This window comes from Acomys russatus, chromosome 26 (assembly GCF_903995435.1).
Source record: "Acomys russatus chromosome 26, mAcoRus1.1, whole genome shotgun sequence".
In the NCBI taxonomy this organism is placed as follows: Eukaryota; Metazoa; Chordata; class Mammalia; order Rodentia; family Muridae; genus Acomys; species Acomys russatus.
Genome location: NC_067162.1, coordinates 48,192,432 through 48,209,923, shown reverse-complemented (window position 1 = coordinate 48,209,923; position 17,492 = coordinate 48,192,432). Strand labels below are relative to the sequence as shown.

General features: G+C 49.4%; 1 protein-coding gene across 1 annotated transcript in view; it reads right to left on the bottom strand.

The window, feature by feature from the left end:
* Positions 1-8,484: 8,484 nt before the first annotated feature.
* The window catches only part of Rab4a (RAB4A, member RAS oncogene family), a 30,224-nt gene continuing 21,216 nt past the window's right edge, over positions 8,485-17,492 (bottom strand). The window contains exons 3-8 of the mRNA XM_051168683.1: positions 16,067-16,181; positions 14,679-14,741; positions 13,285-13,439; positions 10,072-10,167; positions 8,854-8,986; positions 8,485-8,500 (exon numbers count right to left, since the gene is read on the bottom strand). Of these exons, the coding sequence (XP_051024640.1) occupies positions 8,871-8,986; positions 10,072-10,167; positions 13,285-13,439; positions 14,679-14,741; positions 16,067-16,181 (545 nt within the window). The 3' untranslated portion in view covers positions 8,485-8,500; positions 8,854-8,870. The remainder of the gene's footprint in view (positions 8,501-8,853; positions 8,987-10,071; positions 10,168-13,284; positions 13,440-14,678; positions 14,742-16,066; positions 16,182-17,492) is intronic.

The following is a 17,492-nucleotide window of genomic DNA, read 5'->3' as shown; positions in this document are numbered from 1 at the left end:
CAGACCGCACACGGGCAGAAGAGACTGACTGGTCCCGCAAAGCTCCTCTGAGGGATTTTTCAAGAGATGGTTTTGCTTTTGTGATGGCTGGTCACCTGCCTTAAGTGGGACAGACCATGGAAGCCATATGTGTTGGTTTGTTTACCAAGACAAGTCCCCGAGTCTCGATGTTCTTGTAAGAGTTTTATTTTAAAGATTTTAATCACTGGAGACACCCGCACCGAATGCCTTTAGCTGGCTCTAGGCGCTTCCTGTCCACACCCTCCTGTAGCAGTTTCCATCAGCACCGCTTGCCACATCCCGTCCCACAGCGCAGGACTCACCGGCACATCTGTGCAGTTTGCCTTGCAGGGAGCTCCAAGGAAAGCAAAGGGTGTCAGCCTGAGTCAGTGCTGCTCCCGATGAGCTTGAAGGTTGGCAGCTGCGGGACGACACTCGATATAGTTGATCTCACCTCATCTTCACATAGACTGTGGCATTTAAGAATTTTCTGGCCAGAGCAAGGGTCACCCTTTCTCCTTAAATCTTCACTTAGGCACTTATTTAATATATAGTTTAATAGTTCTGGTACATTCCAGTGAGTGATGTGCAGTGCATGCTTACAGCAACGGTGACGTTTCCTTTGAGTCAGTGTCACATCCTTTTAACGTCAGCATTCCCTTTAGAGCACGCGTGGTTCAGTCAGCTGCCTGTGCAGCCTGGTCCACCGCTCCTGTCTTCTGAGATAGCAGAGTTTGTTGGGCATGCGGGGGTGGAACAGGCAGACGCCATTAGCCTGCCGCGACCACCTTTCTACTTTTTCCTCTAGGACTTAGTGACGGCTTCATGAGGCAGGCACAGTGTGGGCAGTGTAGGTTGAAAATGTGACTGCTTGATGGCCAGCCTGGTGATCTTTGCTGCCAAACTGTGGGAGGATAGGGATGGCCTGGATGTAAGTGTTCTTCCTTTAGCAGGGAACCTCTTGTCAGGGTAAATGGGTGCCTTCTCCATCCTGCAGAAGAGACTCCCAGCAGGATGAGCACGGTGCTGCTCTTCCTGAGGGACGGGGAGGTCTTCTGCCCGCACCCCCTCAGCAGCTGAGTTCGTTGGGTGAAACCCAGCGTTGGGGCGTGCGGATGAACATTTCCAGGATATTTTTACTTCTGGTTTTTGAGTATGATTATTTCTATCTAGAACACGCAGACTGATTTCATTCCATATAAAATTGACACACGGTGTCATCTGAAAACTGTATTAAGCTTTGAAAATGCATACTGAACAATCATGAGTGTTTTTAAAAACTTTAAAAGATATTTGCCTAGTTTTGTATAGTCCCTTGTGTACAGAGCACCCCCCCCCCACCAAATGGGTGTATATTTAATTAAAGAGTAAGTTCTACATGGTGTCCAAATGCAACCTTGTTAGTGATAACTGTGTTAACTACAAAGTCCCCAAATGTCACATAATCAGGGTGATTGGGACAGTGGCCCCCGTTGGGAACTGCTCTTTGTGCCTTGAAGGCCTGTGTTCCCCACCCACCCACACCACCAGACTGCACCTGACAGTCTCAGACAGACAGGTGGGGACCCTGACCGGCCTTCAGTCTTGCTTAGAACACAGATGAGCCTCCCTTTGCCTCCGTGTGTAGGAGTGCAGGCTGGGGTGAGGAGAGGCTGCTCTGGGGCTGCACTCTTCTTACACAGAGCACAAGCAATCAGGACTTTGGAGAATATTTATGCTCATACGTGACGAATGTGTCAGTATGAATGAGCTGTGACTTCCCCACACCCGAGTCCCTAATGTTTAGGGTTCAATTTTCCTCCTTTTAAAAAGATGGTAATAACTTTTTGAACCTATGAAATTTTTGCTAAATCTATCTTAGCAACTTTTTTCCTATCCTAGGAGCTAATATGGGTCAAGTTGCAAGGCAGTGAGATAATTTAAAATTAACTTCCATGCTGGAAACATCTGAAAATGTCTGAGAACCCAGTCATATTTAATTTAAAATAAATGATATCAAGCCTTTTAAAAAATTTGATTTTAAGGTCTTTTTTTCCCCCCCTTTTTCCGAGACAGGGTCTCTCTGTATAACCTTGGCTGTCTTAGACTCACTTTGTAGACCAAGCTGGCCTTGAACTCAGAGAGATCCACCTGCCTCTGCCTCCTGAGTGCTGGGAAGAAAGGCATGTGCAACCACACATGTCCTTTGATTTTAAGGTCTTAATTCAAACAATTTTCCATGAGTGGGATGTGTGTGTGCGCGTGCGTGTGTGCCTGCATGCATGTGTGTGTGACTTAACAGAATGCTGAACTGAGAACACTAAGCTCTACTGGAACAACAAGAAGAAAATAGAAATGCATCCTTAAACTGTGTGTTTAGAAGCTGTCTGAACACTGGAGTCGGTTATGTGTGTGCTCACAACCCCCCCCACCCCGGAATTTCTAACATGCTTTCACATGTTAGAAGTCTCAAGTTACCGAAGGCCCTGTAGACAGGCTTACCTGCTCACAGTGTGGCAGCACATGCTTGCGTCAGCTGCGACATCAGCGTCTTTGTAGTTGTTGCAGTGAAGGCTGGCTGCTAATTCAGAGGTGTGTGTGCTCAGGTCACAGTAACTGGACTAAGTTGCCAGGGGCTGTTGTCGAAGGCTTCATTTCTAAAAGGGTTCTACTGTGCTGGGAATGTAGCTCAGTGACGGGATGGTCGCCTGGCGAGCGGGAAGCACCAGAGTTCCCCGTGGAGGGAGAAGCAAATGAGGAATCTGTACAGCTTTCCAGTTAATAAAAAGGTCTTTAGAAAACTTGGCAAATGGAGTGTGACTTCGAGACACTTAGGACACCGGAAGTGCCCCTGGAGCAAAGCGGGAGAGGCCCAGCCTTGCTTTCCTGGTAAGTGCACCACTCAAGAAAAACCGGGACTGCTGCGTGGTCCACCTCGTGGATGAACCAGTGCTATGCCATGGCCAATTCTGCAGTCCCGGGCCCAGGTAGGATCTTTGCTGTGTATACTCTGCGGCCAGCATAAATGCGACCTTTTGAACGTGACTTGGTCATTTCAACATACTTGCATCTGAATGTGAAGTGGATTTGGGAGGCAGAGTGTCTCTATGGGGCCAACTCCCTATGTAGATCCACCTGCCTCTGCCACTCAAGCATCTGCCACCATGCCTGCTGGTGGAGGAGGAGATGGTGGTGATGGAGGTGGAGCAGGTGGGTGGTGGTGGTGGAGCAGGTGGTGGTGACAGTGGTGATGGAGGTGGAGCAGGTGGTGGTGATGGAGGTGGAGCAGGTGGTGGTGATGGAGGTGGAGCAGGTGGTGGAGCAGGTGGTGGTGATGGAGGTGGAGCAAGTGGTGGTGGTGGTGATGGAGCAGGTGGTGGTGACAGTGGTGATGGAGGTGGAGCAGGTGGCGGTGATGGTGGTGATGGAGGTGGAGCAGGTGGTGGAGCAGGTGGTGGTGATGGAGGTGGAGCAAGTGGCGGTGGTGGTGATGGAGCAGGTGGCGGTGATGGTGGTGATGGAGGTGGAGCAGGTGGCAGTGGTGGTGGTGGTGATGACAGTAGTGATGGAGGTGGAGCAGGTGGTGTTGATGGAGGTGGAGCAGGTAGGTGGTGGTGGAGGTGGAACAGGTGGGTGGTGGTGGTGGCAGTGGTGATGGAGGTGGAGCAGGTGGTGGTGATAGAGGTGGAGCAAGTGGTGGTGGAGCAGGTGGTGGTGATGAAGGTGGAGCAGGTGGTGGTGATGGAGGTGGAACAGGTGGGTGGTGGTGGTGACAGTGGTGATGGAGGTGGAGCAGGTGGTGGTGATGGAGGTGGAACAGGTGGGTGGTGATGGTGACAATGGTGATGGAGGTGGAGCAGGTGGCGGTGATGGAGGGTAGTGGAGGTAATGATGGTGGTGATGGTGATGATGACTCTCCTTCCTTCTTTCCTTTCCTCCTCTTCCTCCTTCTTCTAAGACAGGGTTTCATGTAGCCCAGGCTGGCTTTGGAGCTAAATAGCTAAGGATGCTTGAACTTTGTGCTCTTCCTGTCTCTACCCCTGAACTGCTGGGATTACAGGTGTGTACCACTGGACTTAGTATGGTTCTGGGGATGTGAGAGGCCAGAGCTTCATGCATGTTAGGTGGTTACTCTGGCAGCTGAGTCATATTGCCAGTCCTTAAAATAGGCTTTAGATCGGCAGCAACTGCATATTTCTTGGTAGCAGCTTGTACAAGGGGGTGAGTTACTGGTATGGTAAAGCCTCTGCACACTGGCCCACCATCACTTGTATATCTTTATGAACTTCTTCCCTCTTTTTTCTTTATCTAGGCTTGTACAGGACACAGCGACATCAGACACAAGACCCACATTGTGAGGTACATGTTCAGCTCCTGGGACACATCCCAACAGAGCATCTCAAATAATGACAGTGTGAGGACTAGCTTGCTACAGCCAGGCTTGCTTGCTTGCTTGTTGTTTGTTTGTTTTTTTGAGACAAGGTCTCTCTGTGTAGCCTTCACTGTCCTGGACTCCCATTGTAGACCAGTCTGGCCTCGAACTCACAGCAATCCACCTGCCTCTGTCTCCTGTGTGCTGGGATTAAAGGTGTGGGCCACCACACCCGGCCCTACAGCCAGGCTTTCTAAGGCCTCAGTCAGCACCATGGACGGTGGCCCAGGAATGCAAGAATTATTGATCCTTAATACCTCTTCTTGTATGCAAGTCTGAAGATCTGTGGGAAATCTTTTAAAGTCTCTACAAGAAGCAGTTTTTGGTCGTCTCTAGGCATTCTGGGAGTTGAGGAGTTGGGGAGCAGCCCACAGGGTAGAAGCTGGAGTTTGTTGGCACACATTCCCGCAGTATAGCCCGCATCCTGGATATTTTGTTTGTTTGTTTTTGTTTTTCGAGATAGGGTTTCTCTGTATAGCCTTGGCTGTCCTGGACTCACTTTGCAGACCAGGCTGGCCTCAAACTCACAGCGATCCGCCTGCCTCTGCCTCCTGAGTGCTGGGATTAAAGGCATGCGCCACCATGCCTGGCTTCATCCTGGATTTCTTAAATAGTAACAAAATTTACTGTATTTAGGGAACATTCTTTTTTCTTTTTTCTCTTTTCTTTGTTTTGGTTTTTTTGAGACAGGGTTTCTCTGTGTAGCCTTGGCTGTCCTGGATTCACTCTGTAGGCGAGGCTGGCCTCGAACTCACAGCAGTCTGCCTGCCTCTGCCTCCCCGAGTGCTGGGATTACAGGTGTGTGCCACCGGCTGTATTTAGAGAACGTTTCCATTGATGCCCTAAGCTTATTTTGAGTGCCACACTCACTTCAGAGTGCTGCAACAACACGGGCTGGGCAAACAGTGCCGCAGCTCACTAGGTTCACCTGGCTCTAACCAGCAGACCAAAGGAAACTGAGCCAGCAAGGGACCTCTGCGTCACAGGTGGGACAGGTCCAGAGAGCATGGCCAGGACTTTAGGAGTTGATGCTCAACTGGAGTTACACTGACAGTAAGCAGGTAAAACAGTTCCACAGGGCTAAATGTGACAGTCACAATGCAGAGACAAGGCCCGGCCACTCAGCATCCAGACTGGGAGGCTCAGGAGGACAGCAGATAGGACACAGGCATTAGTAGTTCTAACGAGCAGTTAAAGTACTCTCAGAGATCAGGATGAGTGGTCAGTAAGGAAATAGGAGGCAGAGGCAGGAGAATTGCTGCAAGTTTGAGGCCAGCCTGGGCTACACCGGGAATTTCAGGCCTATCAGGGTTACAGAGCAAGCCTGTACAAACAAACAAAAACAAGCCCTAGATGAAAACATTAGAATTGTGAGCAAGCACAGCTGGAGAGACTCAATGGCTGAATGGGGGAGGGGGGAGGGGGGAGGGAGAGAGAGAGAGAACCACCAGTCTGAACAACAGAAATGGACTGAAAGGTCTCGTGGGGCCCTGTGGCGTGGACGATGGGAGGGACAGTGAGGGCTTTGAAAGACCAGAATAGACAGTGCCTGGAAACTCCCAACCTGATGAAAGAAGTTGAGTGAGTCCCATATGTGAAAAGTCCCAAGAAATGCACCGAGTACCTGCATCCGGCACCAGGGAGGCTAAGCCAGAGGATTTGAGTTTGAGGCCACATTAGGCTGCCTTGTGAGAGAGACCCTGTATCATACAAACACCCATCTGGACACATTCTCACACTGCCCAGAACTAAAAGACACCATGAAGTGCTCAAAGAAGCAAAAAATGTTGCCTGACAGTTTGAATGGTGGCAAATTCTGCACAGACTGTGGAGGCCGGAGCAAGTAGGTCATTAGAGTGAAAGAGAAGTGTCAACTGGGAATTCTGTATCCAGAGCTGGGCATGTTGGCACACACTGTAATCCCAATATGAGGGGGGCCAAGTCAGGAGAATCGCCACGGGTATGGGGGCCAGGCTGGGTTATAGTGAGAACCTATCTTGAAGGGGAGGGCTGACTCTGAAGAGACTGAAATTATTTTTTAATTTTTTTTTTCCGAGACAGGGTTTCTCTGTGTAGCCCTGGCTGTCCTGGACTCACTTTGTAGACCAGGCTGGCCTCGAACTCACAGCGATCCACCTGCCTCTGCCTCCCGAGTGCTGGGATTAACGGCGTGCGCCACCACGCCTGGCTTATTTTGTTAATTTTTTTGCAGTGAGATATACAATACTAAAAATGTTTAACCTAAGAGAGGGCAGGGTCAGAGAGGCATTTAAAAATGCAGAAGAAGCTAAACACCAATGTATTCCATACAGCCTTGTGTTTCCATACCAACTAACAGCGATTCAAAAGTGCCGAGGCTTCTTGGGACCCGCCTGACTCCGCGGAGTGTGTGAGCATCACGCCCATAGAGAGATACAGGTAAGTGAAGACATCTGGTAGCAAGTTGCGGTACTGGGCGTGGGGTAGAGGCTGTGTGGAAGGCCTGGCTGGGGCTGCGGAGTTGTACGAGTCCTTTTGTGAGCACCGGAGGTGACAGGTAACTGGAGAATCAGCCAGGATGCAGGAAAGCCTGGTGATGTCCAAGCATCAACAGACAAAGGCTCTAGCTCCCTCTAGCCGTAGCCATGCAAATCCCCCCAGGGACACAGAGTTTCCAAGGCAACAATCCTATTATATAAACAGACCTTGCCAGTCAAAACAATCAAGATGCATTATATGGTTTTTTTTGGACTGGAGTCTAATTAAACTAGAAATTAGTGACAGAAGATCTAAAGTTAGGTGGAAATTAAACAGCACGTACATAAAACAAATTGCCAAAGAGAAAAGTCTCAAAATTGGAAAACATTTAAACGGAAGGTAAATGAATGTTTGGGCATATTAAAATTTGCACAAGAAAGGCAGTGGTCTGGTAACACTGTTTGCCAGGGAACAGGCTTGCTGGTGTGGTGGCGCATGCCTTTAATCCTAAAATTCTTAAAGCAGAAGCAGGTGGATCTCTGTGAGTTTGAAGTCACCTGGTCTACATAGCAAGTTCCAGGGCTACATAGTGATACCCTGGCCCAAAGCCAAAACAACAACAACAAAACCCCAGACCAACTTGATATCTATACACAGTAAGTGTATACGTATCCAGGAAGAGCTACAAAGATACTTTCCGTGATTTTCCTCACTCCAGTCTCTAGCTGAAGCTGGCTTTGGCTTATAGGGGTGTGTCACCACACCTGGCACGAGAAGGTGGGGAGGTGTTTGCTGGAGATCAGACCCAGAGCCTTGCACAAGCAAAACAAAGCGCTTTACTTCTGAGCCGAGGATTTCTTAACAGGCAGAATCCTCTGCTAGAGGCAATGAGTTTTCCCTGAAAATGACTACAACACGTAAGATGAGAAAAAGTGGCAAGGATGCCCTTATATTGAATTCTAGGAAAATCATTGTGACAATGGGTCTTCCGGCGGGGACACAGACAGTGAGGGTTGAGGGTGACGTCGAAGCCGAGCAGGATGGGCAGGTTGGCTTGGGCCCACAGAGCAGGACAGTACTGTGCACGAGAAACTTGGTTCCACTTTATTTCCAGATGTTAGTGAGTCCTGTAGGTTTAGCATCTCAGGTGTGGATCACAGAAACAGTGTAAAAAGAGTGAGAGGGATTAAATAAGAAAACACACTGGCTGTTAGCGCCAGAGTCCTTTCGTTACAGAGTCAGACGTGTAAACCAACACAATGAGAAAAACACGCTCACGTTCACAAACTGCAGTTCCTATGAGTTTAAAACTTAAAAAAAAAAAAAAAAAAAAGGCTTGCTTCATTGAGTGCAGGATTCAGTCATGTCACCCGGCTCTGTGCTGTGGGAACGTGCTGGGCTGTGTGCAGCACAAGCTTGCTTTAACGGAACAGGATGGAGTAGATGAGGGGGCAGGGCAGGGGTCATCGCATACATGTGGCATCTAAAGGTGGTGGCCGCTGAGCCCTGTGCCCCGGTGTGCACTGTTGTTTCCCCCACAAACATCTACTTCTGTGCAGAGTAGAAAAGGTGGTAGTAAAAACCTCAGGCTCTTGAGGCTCCAGCTGCTGCGCGCTCCGGAAAGCCCCGAACCTGAGAGACATTAAGTGTGGTTAGACACTTAGGTGGTGGTAAAAGTAGACCAGCCCAGACCCTGGCAGCCTCGATGGTTTCGCCTTTGGGCTAACGCTGGTTTATACCGATAGATAATGCCACTGCAAGCTGAGCGTGATGGCACACACTTGTAGTTCCTGAGAGGCCTGAGGCAGGAGGATTGTGGTAACTGGAAGAGAGGGCTATCGAAGCTTTAATGGAGAGCTTGCTGGCTTTAGGAGTGCTCCTGTGGAGCCCCCCTTCCCCCTCATTAGGCCAAGTCTATGCCATGGGTCTCTTCTTCTGCCCTCCCACAGCAATTTCACGGCCCCTCCTTTCTGTCCAGCACCCACCTGTGTTGCTGGGGTGCCTAGCAGCCACACTCCTGTGCACTTGGAGCCTGTGTGCGTCGTGGCGACCGAAGCTGTCTCAAGGCAGCGTCTCCATACTGGATGCCAGAGCCCATCCTCTCTGGGTCCAACTCACCTGAGGACCGAGCAGATGGCTGTGACTCTGTGCTCCCCAAGCATGGTAAGTGGGAAAGGGGAAAGTATAATGTGTCGCGTATTTGTTCCTTCACTGTGTAGCCTTGGCTGGCCTTTAATTTACTATGTAGACCAGGCTGGCCTTGAACTCAGAGAGTTGCCTTGCCTATCTGCCTCTCTGATGCTAGGATTAAAAGTGTATGCTACCACGCCTGTCTGGAAAAGAAATGCCTTATTTTTAAAATGTGTGTGTGTGTGTGTGTGTCTAACACATGTGTGCAGGTGTGTATGCACATGGAGGCCAGAGGTCAACTTGTGTGCTCTCTACTTGTTGCTGAGACATGGGCTCTCGCTGAGTCCTGGGGTTCACTAACTTGACAATGCTGCCTGGCGAGTGAGCCCCAGGGGTCCTCCTGACTCTGCCTTACCAGTGCTGGGGTTACTAGCATGTACCACCACGCCCAGATTATTACACAGGTACTAGCAATCAACTCAGGGCCTCATGCTTATGTGGCTGAGCTGTCACCCCAGTGTCTAGAAAAAGTTTATTAGTTTGAGTACATGGCATTAAATACTCCTAGAAGGATCAAGAACCCATAACAATAGTTGACTTCTGAGAATTTTGGATATTTAAAAAAAAAAAAAAAAATTTAAAGTGTGCATGTGTGTGTGCATGCAGGTGCTCAAGGAGGCCACAAGAGGGTGCTGGATCCCTTGGACTTAGGGACAGTTATGAGTTGCCTGGTGTAGGTGTTAGGAACCAAACTTGGACCCTCTGCAAGAGCACTGTGTGCCTTTCACCTGTGAGCCACCTGAACCTGAATTTTGGACGTTTGAGTGGAACTATGTGACAGTATTATGCATTAAAAGTAAATTAATTTAAAATTAAGCATCAACAATGTTCACCCAATTTTGATGACGCCTTGTGCACACCTGCCCCTGACCAGTAACTCCTCAGAGAGATTGTCTCCCTCAGGCAAGTGTGACTGACATGACATAGGGGTGCTTTACTACAGCCTTGCTCCTGACAGCCACTAGGGAGCACTGTTGAGCGACAGGGCAAAACCCACAGGGAAAGGCTGTTACCTGATTCGATTTTATTAAGTATTTTCCTTGCGCACTGCATGAAAGCCTCTTCGACATTCTCCCCGGTCAGTGCACTTGTTTCCAGGAACATGAGCTCTAAACATGGAATCAAAGAAGACAGGGAGCCACGTTTAGAAGCTAGGGAACAAGTGCGTTCTGAGGTGCATGCGTGGTGGTCCGAGGACAGTTTGCAGATCAGACTTTTCTCTCCTTCCACTGTGTGGGTCACAAGGATGGAACTCAGGTCCTCAGGCCTGGAGGCAAGAGCCTCTGTCCACTCTGCCGTCTTGCTGGCCCAGTGACGGTGACTTGCAACTGCTAACAGCCTATTCAGGGTTCTCATATGGTAATGCGCAAACCTCAAGCCAGCACCGAAATCCTCTTTTTCTGTGTCTTTGTTTTTTGTGAGACAGGGTCTCTCTGTGTTAGCCTAGGCAGTCCTGGACTTGCTTTGTAGACCAGGCTGGCCTTTAACTCACAGGGATCCACCTGCCTCTGAATCCCAAGTGTTGGGATTAAAGGTGTGCGCCATGGTGCCTGGCTAAATCCTCTTTTTCTTTTTTTTTGGTTTTTTGAGACAGGGTCTCTCTGTGTAGCCTTGGCTGTCCTGGAACTCGCTCTGTAGACCAGGCTGGCCTCAAATTCACAGGGATCCACCTGCCTCTGCCTTCCAAGTGCTGGGATTAAAGGTGTGAGCCACCACACTGGGCCCTAAATCTTCTTTTTCTATGAATATAAAAGCAATACACTTAATTGTATATGTTGTCTGTTTTTATAAGGTCTCAAACAACTGAGGCTAGTCTTGTTTGGTTGGTTGGTTTTTCAAGACAGTGTTTCTCTGTGAAGCCTTGGCTGTCCTGGACTTTGTAGACCAGGCTGGCCTCAAATTCACAGTGATCCACCTGCCTCTGCCCCCCGAGTGCTAGGATTAAAAGCATGCGCCACCACACCGGGCAACTGAGGCTGGTCTTGAACTCTTAATTTTCTTTTTCTTTTTTTTTTTTCAAGACAGGGTTTCTCTGTGTAGCCTTGGCTATCCTGAACTCACTTTATAGACCAGGCTGGCCTCGAACTCACAGCGATCCGCCTGCCTCTGCCTCCCGAGTGCTGGGATCACAGGCACTGCCACATCCAGGTCTGTCTGTGTTAAGTTATGGGAAGCCCCACTCTTTCTAAAGAGTGACCATTCTCATGTCCCTGAACTGACAAGAGGAGGTAGGCACACTGAGAAGTGTCAGTGCCTACCGCCAGTGGGGGCTGATTGGCTAAAATTGTGACTTAACTTCCTTCTCCAAGTGATCTGCATTGCCACCATGAGTGCAGACACAGAGCTGATAAATCACTGCTTTGCACTACACAGGAGCAGGACCCGTGTCCATCCAAGCCGGACACAGCCCTGCTGTCCAAAAAAAGCCACCCCCTCCTGTCCCATTGCATTGCATTTAATTAGCATTTGTATTGGAAAATGTGTGTATTTGGGCATCCTAGATAATTTTTACTAATTTAGCTCTCCTCTAACCATTAATAGGTTTTTTTGTTTTGTTTTGTTTTGTTTTTTTGGTTTTTTTTTTAATCAGAGAGCTTGGGTAGAAGTCTACTTCATTACTTTTATTATTTGGTGTGTGAGTTTTTGCCTGCATGTTTGTCTATGTACCTTGTGCATATATGTACCTGGTGCCCAAGGAGGTGGTAAGATGGGAATCGAACCTGGGTCCTTTGCAAGAACAAGTGCTCTCATCCACTGAGCCACCTCTCTAGCCCTGGAGTCCTTTATCCCCAGAGCAAGGGCTGATTCCAGTGGAAAGCCTGCTCCTTACGATACTGAACAGCTCCTGCTTTCTAAATAGCTCTAAAATGCCAGGGGTGGTGGCGCATGCCTTTAATCCCAGCACTCGGGAGGCAGACAGGTGGATCCCTATGAGTTCAAGGCCAGCCTGGTCTACAAAGTGAGTCCAGGACAGGCAGGACTACACAGAGAGACCCTGTCTCGAAAAACCAAACAAACAAGAAAGAAAGCACAGATGTTTACATTAAGATTCCTAACAGAGGCAAGATCACAGTTAAAAAGTAGCAATGAAAATAATATTATGGTTGGAAGTCACCATAGAATGAGCAGCTGCCTTGCAGGGTCAGCATTAGGAAGGCTGAGAAGCACATCACCTCATGTGTGTGGACGTCACTGTGTTTGCTTTCCTTTTTCTTTCTTCCTACCTTCCCCCTGTACCCTCCTTTTTGGAACAGAGTTACACTATATAGTCCTGGCAAACTTCAACATTTCAATAATCCTCCTGCCTCTGCCTCTTAAGGACAAGGATTGCAGGCCCACAACACCATGCCTGGGTCATATTTAGTTTATAGTAAAAACCCATCAAGCTGGGGAAACAGTTTTCTGTCCTGGAGTTCAACCAGATGTGGACATAAGGACCTACTGGTCTCAGCTGCCTCTCAGACTAAGGCTCTCCTGAATGCTTGCAGTGCTGTTATCTCTGTAAACCACTGCTAACTCAGCAATGCAGTTTTGACATTAATAAATCTGTTACCTGGCCAGGACAGCCAGGACTACATACAAAGACTGTCTCAAAAAAAAAAAAAAAAAAAAAAATCAATCAAGGGCTGGAGAGATGGCTCAGAGGTTAAGAGCGCTGGCTGCTCCTCCAGGGGTCCTGAGTTCAATTCCCAACAACCACATGGTGGCTCACAACCATCTATAATGAGACCCAATGCCCTCTTCTGGTCTGCAGGAGTACATGCAGACCACTGTATAAATAATAAATAAATAAATCTTTTTTTTTTTAATAAATAAATCTTTAAAAAAAAAATCAGTCAAACAAGAAATCTGTTACCATTAAACAAACGACTTAGCTTGAGAAGAATGAAGCCAGCTAGCTGAGCGTGTCCTCCCTCCTTTCTGTGTAGCATGACTACTTCTCCAGCTGCGTTTCAAGTTAAAAAAAAAAAAAAAAAAAGTGCCACCCCGAGAGGGCTAACATCCAGCCAGAGACCGAGAAGTCCTTACAGACGCAAAGACCTCACTTCCCTCAGCGCGGGGACCTTTGCCAGCAGAAGGCCACGTACTGAGCTATGCTGCGCTAGCTTACGTTGACAGTGGAGATTCCACAGGTCCACAGGATAGCTTAGACTCAAAACTCCCAAGGAAATGTCACTGTGCCCAGACCCACCCTGTGAGACGTGTAAGAGGAAAAAGCCACTTGCCGTTCTCCTGTGCGAACCTGGAGGCTTCAAGGAAAGTGACTTCACGGTCAGCGTCCAGGTCCTTCTTGTTCCCACAGAGGATGATGACGATGTTCTGGCTCGCCAGCATCCTGGCATCTGTTAACCAATTAGTAAGCGCATTGTAGGTTTCTCGGCTGTGTGACATAAGATTGTGGAAATAATACATGTATTTTATAAAACTAGCAACTCTTTTTCAGTCATCCTCACCATGCACAGTGCTTGTCAACGTCTCAGCGAGGACAATGGTGCCTCTGCGGTGACGTGGGAACCCAAATGCCTGGCGACATAGCAGACCCATGGGCTTTGTTTCGCTTTTGGTCCAGCGAAATCTGTGAGTCAGACACTCTGGGTTCTAAAGGAAAAGGGACTTTTCCCTTGCCTCATAGATGCACTTGAGCCCTGAGCAAGGTATGTGCCTGGCTTGCGACGCTAACCACCGTGGCCTGTAGATAGGTCCGTGGGCTCCTTGGTCCACAGGAATACAAGACAACATTTACTTTGCAAGGACCTCCTGCCACTAGGAGCCGGGGTTCAGGGACATTATGCGGGACTTCCTGGCTTTGTCTACCCAGGAGCAGCTCAGAGCTGTGGTTGGCTCCCACATCTAAGGACTGGAGCAGGTGTCGTCACATCCTGGCAGTCTGAGTCTCTCATGGAGTTGGGAGTGTCAGTCACATGCCCCCCACCCCCCTGAAGAGGAAGGCAGTTGTGTGCTGTTCTCTCTTGGGTCAGGAGAAGCGCCTCTTGGTGGAACCCTTTGGACCACATGTTTCCAGGGCACTGCTGCTGAGGGCAGTACACTGAAAAGACACTGACTATCCCCAAGGACAAGAAAGGTACTACTGGCCAATCCTGTGGTCACCAGGTATGGGGCATTTGAAATGTGGCCAGAGCAACCCCAAAGTGAGACCAAGTTGTTACATGTAGCCAGTAACTGCAAAGGTATCCATTCGTTGGTTTAACCTGCCCGCCTCCATAACTTTCTGAGGATCCAAGAATGTTACCCCTCATCTTGTAGATGGGGAAACCAAGACCAGAGCAGGGAGGCCCAGGCCTGCAGAGATTGTGAGGCCACTGTAGCTGGGCTCAGAACCCAGGGCCTCTGAGCCTGAGTCTGTTTCTCTCTGGCCTCTTGGTTCATTCTGAGAACACACAGAACCCTGCAGACCTCGAGGCACGTGTCCCAACGTGTCCCACATGCTGCGACGAAGGAGGACGGGGCAGAAGGCTAGTTTCAGTCCCAACAGCTCACAAACACTAAAGCCCTTTCCGATTCCCCAGCAGAGGGCCTCCTGGGTACAGCCATGCTGCCTGTCACCAGCACGGGGATGCAGAACAAGCAAGGAGCCTGTGTGTTGGGGAGGTGACATTACCTGGTGATGTCGTAGACCAGGAGCGCCCCAGCTGCACCTCTGTAGTAGCTTCTCGTCACAGACCTGAGGGAAGGACAGGAGCTTCTAACAATCAAGGCCCGTTACTTCTCCCCACAACAACCACGTTTCCTTTGTGACTCACAGCCTAGGGCCAGGAGAAGCAGCCTGCTCCCTCCAAAGCAGGGACAGCTCTGCTGGGCAGCTCCTTAGGCACAGGAGGGTCAGGTGTCTGCATGTGGCCCGAATGTCCTTAGCTCTGTGTGGAGGAGACCCTCACATCTGCCTGACCCCACCTTCCCAGGATAAGCCCTAGATGGGAGCAACCTAGATTCCTGCCAGGGGCCACGTTGACTCTCCTACCCAGCATTCCTCTCGATTCCTCATCCTACCGAGGAGTGGCTCTCTGTCCACCTCACACATTCTCAATGAATGACCTGTTTTTCAGAAATACATTCCCTGCCCCCACCCCCACCCCCACCCCAAATTACCAACTTCTCTCTCTCTCTCTCTCTGCTAGCTTTTTATTTTTTAACTTTACTGTGTGTATGATGTAGGGTGCAATAGCATGTATGCAGAAATGGAGTAATTTCTTCACCTGTGTTCTAGGGACAGAGTTCAGTCTGTCAGGCTTGCCCAGTAAGAACCTTCACCTGCTGAGCCAAATCATTAACTTTTTTTTTTTATACTAGCAACATAACATTTGCGCTGACATCCCCTATGGTCTCACACTATACTACCTAGGTTGGCCATGACCCCCTCTGATCCTCCTGCTTCAACCTTCAAGGTAGCTATGGCTATGGGCACCACCACACTGTGGCCCCAATTTTAATTAAAAGGCCTGCGTTGGGGATGTCACTTATTCCACACCAAATCATGACTCCTCGACTTGGTGCACTGTGCAGAAAGCATGACTAACGTGCACATATGTGCACACAGTGTCGTGCATTCACTGTCACAGGATGCTGACTACACAGCTGAGCAGCAGGGCCCTGGAGTCAGTCGTTCTGAGTCCCAGGTGTACAAGAGTGTCCTGCAGGATCCACAGCAGCTGTCATAGCATGTTCCAGTTAGTGTCAAGGAGTAAAAACCCACCACGGGTTTAAAAATTCCTCATAGAGGCCTAATATTGGAAAAAGCCATTTGTCCAGCTGCTTTGCCTTAGGTTTAATCTAAAAGCATGCTATGGCTGGGTCGGTGATGCACACCCATCATACGTCTCTGGTGTCCGGCCTGTGCTCTTCCCAGCAGTGAGAGATTCCAGACAGAGCTGGAGATTTTGAAATCAATGCTCATGTTGGACTGAGACCATACATGCTGGGGGGGTGGGGGGCGCGTCTAGACAAACAGCCCGGGTTCCAGGGTCCTTAGTAAATCAGAAGGCAGGCTACCTGAATCTCTCCTGTCCGGCTGTGTCCCAGATCTGTAACTTTACATATTTACCACCAACGTTTATTATTTTTGAGCCAAATTCCACTCCTATGGTATGATTCGAGTCATCTTTGACTAAAAGGAAGAAAAAAAACAGAACAAATAATTACACTTTAGAACACAAAGATTTAAATAGTGTCGTTAAGGTCAAGGGCTGGAGAGCTAAAATAAAAATAGCGGAAGGAGAGAAGGCGGGAGAGTGCGGGCTCTGCAGATGGAAAGGCGGTTTGCTTCCACAGCCTCAGCCATCCGGTCTCTAGCAATCACACACTTCCTGTTCTCAAAGGGGCAAAAAAGAGGCCACCGGTTTCACCGTCCACCCCCAATAGGCTATAGTTACTGGGAGAGACCGCCCACTGAGAGGACTCACACCAGCAGCCTTCTGCTGGTGACCAGCCTGCCGTGTGGCTGGATGTGGGCCTGGTCACCAGCAGGGCTCCTGGTCATTAGTGACGTGGTCAAAGTGGACAGTTATTCCAGAAAGATAACCTGGGATCTGTCTGGGGTAAATCTTTCTTTTCCTTTGGTTCTAATGTGGGTTACTGGTACCAAGTGTTGATTAGTTGAAGGAGTTCTCTTCTAAGGCCAGCTGGGACATGCCATCCGTGTGAGATGGCTCTAAGGCCAGCTGGGACATGCCATCCGTGTGAGATGGCTGTGCCAAAGGGATGAGCTAGATCAAACCTCAGAAATCGGGGTACCACTTGGTAACGCATCTTTTTTTCCCAGAGGGATGAGAGGTTAGACCCATCATTCAGCCTGTTCCAGAGACAGATCCGGTGTGTGATTAGGTAAGACGCGCCCCCACCTGCAGATAGATTGCAGGTGGACCCAGGCAGTAACCCAGGTGGCGGCATGCTGCTGTGACCCACAAAGGTAGGCTCTGGGGACAGTTAGGGATGGGTACACAGCCTGCCTGCTGATATGTTGTTTTCAGAGATGGAACACTGCCGTGTGGTAACAAGTTTGACACTGCCACAGCAGCTTCTGCCGGGCAGGGGACAGACACACACTTCCCTGACGGGAGTGTCGGGATATGTTCCAGAAATGTCTCCACTCTCTATCAGGGTGCTGTGTATTCGTCTCCTCCCACCTCAAGGGTTTCCCTCCTTAGCTGTACTTTATTAAGCCGCTTCTGTGTCGAACCGTCCTTTGACTTGCCCAAACCAGCAGTTCACTGCGCAGCTCCTCACACTGGGAGCACAGTTTTGCTTACTCCGGGGGCTTTTTGAACCTACAAGTTTCCACAGTTTCACACAGAAGCACGTGGAGCTGGGGTCCAGGGCCCTCTGTAACAGACACTCCTCCCAGGAGCACCTGGGGACTTCAGCATTCTCCTTCCTGACCTGCAGACTGGGATGGGGACAAAGGACCTCAGAGGCACTA